The sequence below is a fragment of the Cyprinodon variegatus genome, unplaced genomic scaffold (assembly GCF_000732505.1).
Source record: "Cyprinodon variegatus isolate N-32 unplaced genomic scaffold, C_variegatus-1.0 Scaffold2374, whole genome shotgun sequence".
NCBI classification, from domain to species: Eukaryota; Metazoa; Chordata; class Actinopteri; order Cyprinodontiformes; family Cyprinodontidae; genus Cyprinodon; species Cyprinodon variegatus.
In genome coordinates this window covers 14,224-15,196 of record NW_015152827.1, presented here as the reverse complement: position 1 = coordinate 15,196, position 973 = coordinate 14,224, and the positions used below count along the sequence as shown (strand labels likewise).

General features: G+C 39.0%; 1 protein-coding gene across 1 annotated transcript in view; it reads left to right on the top strand.

Annotated features, from left to right (window-relative positions):
• LOC107080821 (mucin-7-like) overlaps positions 1–679 on the top strand; it is a 14,986-nt gene extending 14,307 nt beyond the window's left edge. The window contains exon 3 of the mRNA XM_015369025.1: positions 650–679. Within this exon, the coding sequence (XP_015224511.1) occupies positions 650–679 (30 nt within the window). The remainder of the gene's footprint in view (positions 1–649) is intronic.
• The last annotated feature ends 294 nt before the right edge of the window (positions 680–973 follow it).

The following is a 973-nucleotide window of genomic DNA, read 5'->3' as shown; positions in this document are numbered from 1 at the left end:
GCACAGGGCGTGGCCCGTCAAATTAAAAGGACTTAGGAGCTGAGGGCTACATCAGCATGGGGGTGAGTAGAAAATGAAGGCTAATCATGTTTTGGGTGTACTATTCCTTTAACATCAGAGTGCTTCCTAGGTATAACACACTTCTGCTAGGAAAGGAATAAATGCAGACGACAAATTAAATTACAACATACAATTGAAATGACGAAAAAAGGGATTGTTATTGTTCAACGTACAAGAAATGTGCAAGTTTATGTAGGGATAACAATAATTGTATAGTTCCGAAATCAAGAAGGAAAGAAATGTGGTTGAGTAAAATACAGCCCCTTCATGTCACCGTTTAAGGCCTAAACTGGCTCATTAAATAAAAGCTACACATTATCAGTACTTGTGTTGTTTGTGTCTTCATACAATGATGTTTTACAACAACAAAGGGATTTCAAAAGCTTATTAATGGCTCCTTTCCTAATGAAGAAGTACAGGGTCAAGTCAGCAAGAGGACTTATATTAAGGAGCATGAACGGTACAACACTGAAACCACTCTGTCTCGCACGTTCAACCAGGCACCAGATGACATTGGGAACGAACAACAGTGTGTAAATTAGCAGGACTGTGACCAAAATTGCTATGATTCTTTGTTTTTCCTCAGCAGGGACACTGCGAGCTGCAGAAAGCGATTTGATGGTCCCAACCAAAAAGAGAATGAACAAGGGGAGAGGGATGAGATGGAAGATCGCAAAAATTGTTTCTCTTAGCTCAAATTTTACATGAAAATAAAGAGGGAGAACATAAATTAAAGGCACAATCCAGACCACAAGACAGACCACCACCACGGGCTTGATGTTCCGGTTGCATCTGTACCACAGTGGCTTGGTGATGATCAAATACCTGTAATACAAGATACATTTTCTTAAAAAAAAAAAAACAGATTCAGGATAATATCATTGGAAACAAAATGAGAATGATACATCAGTCA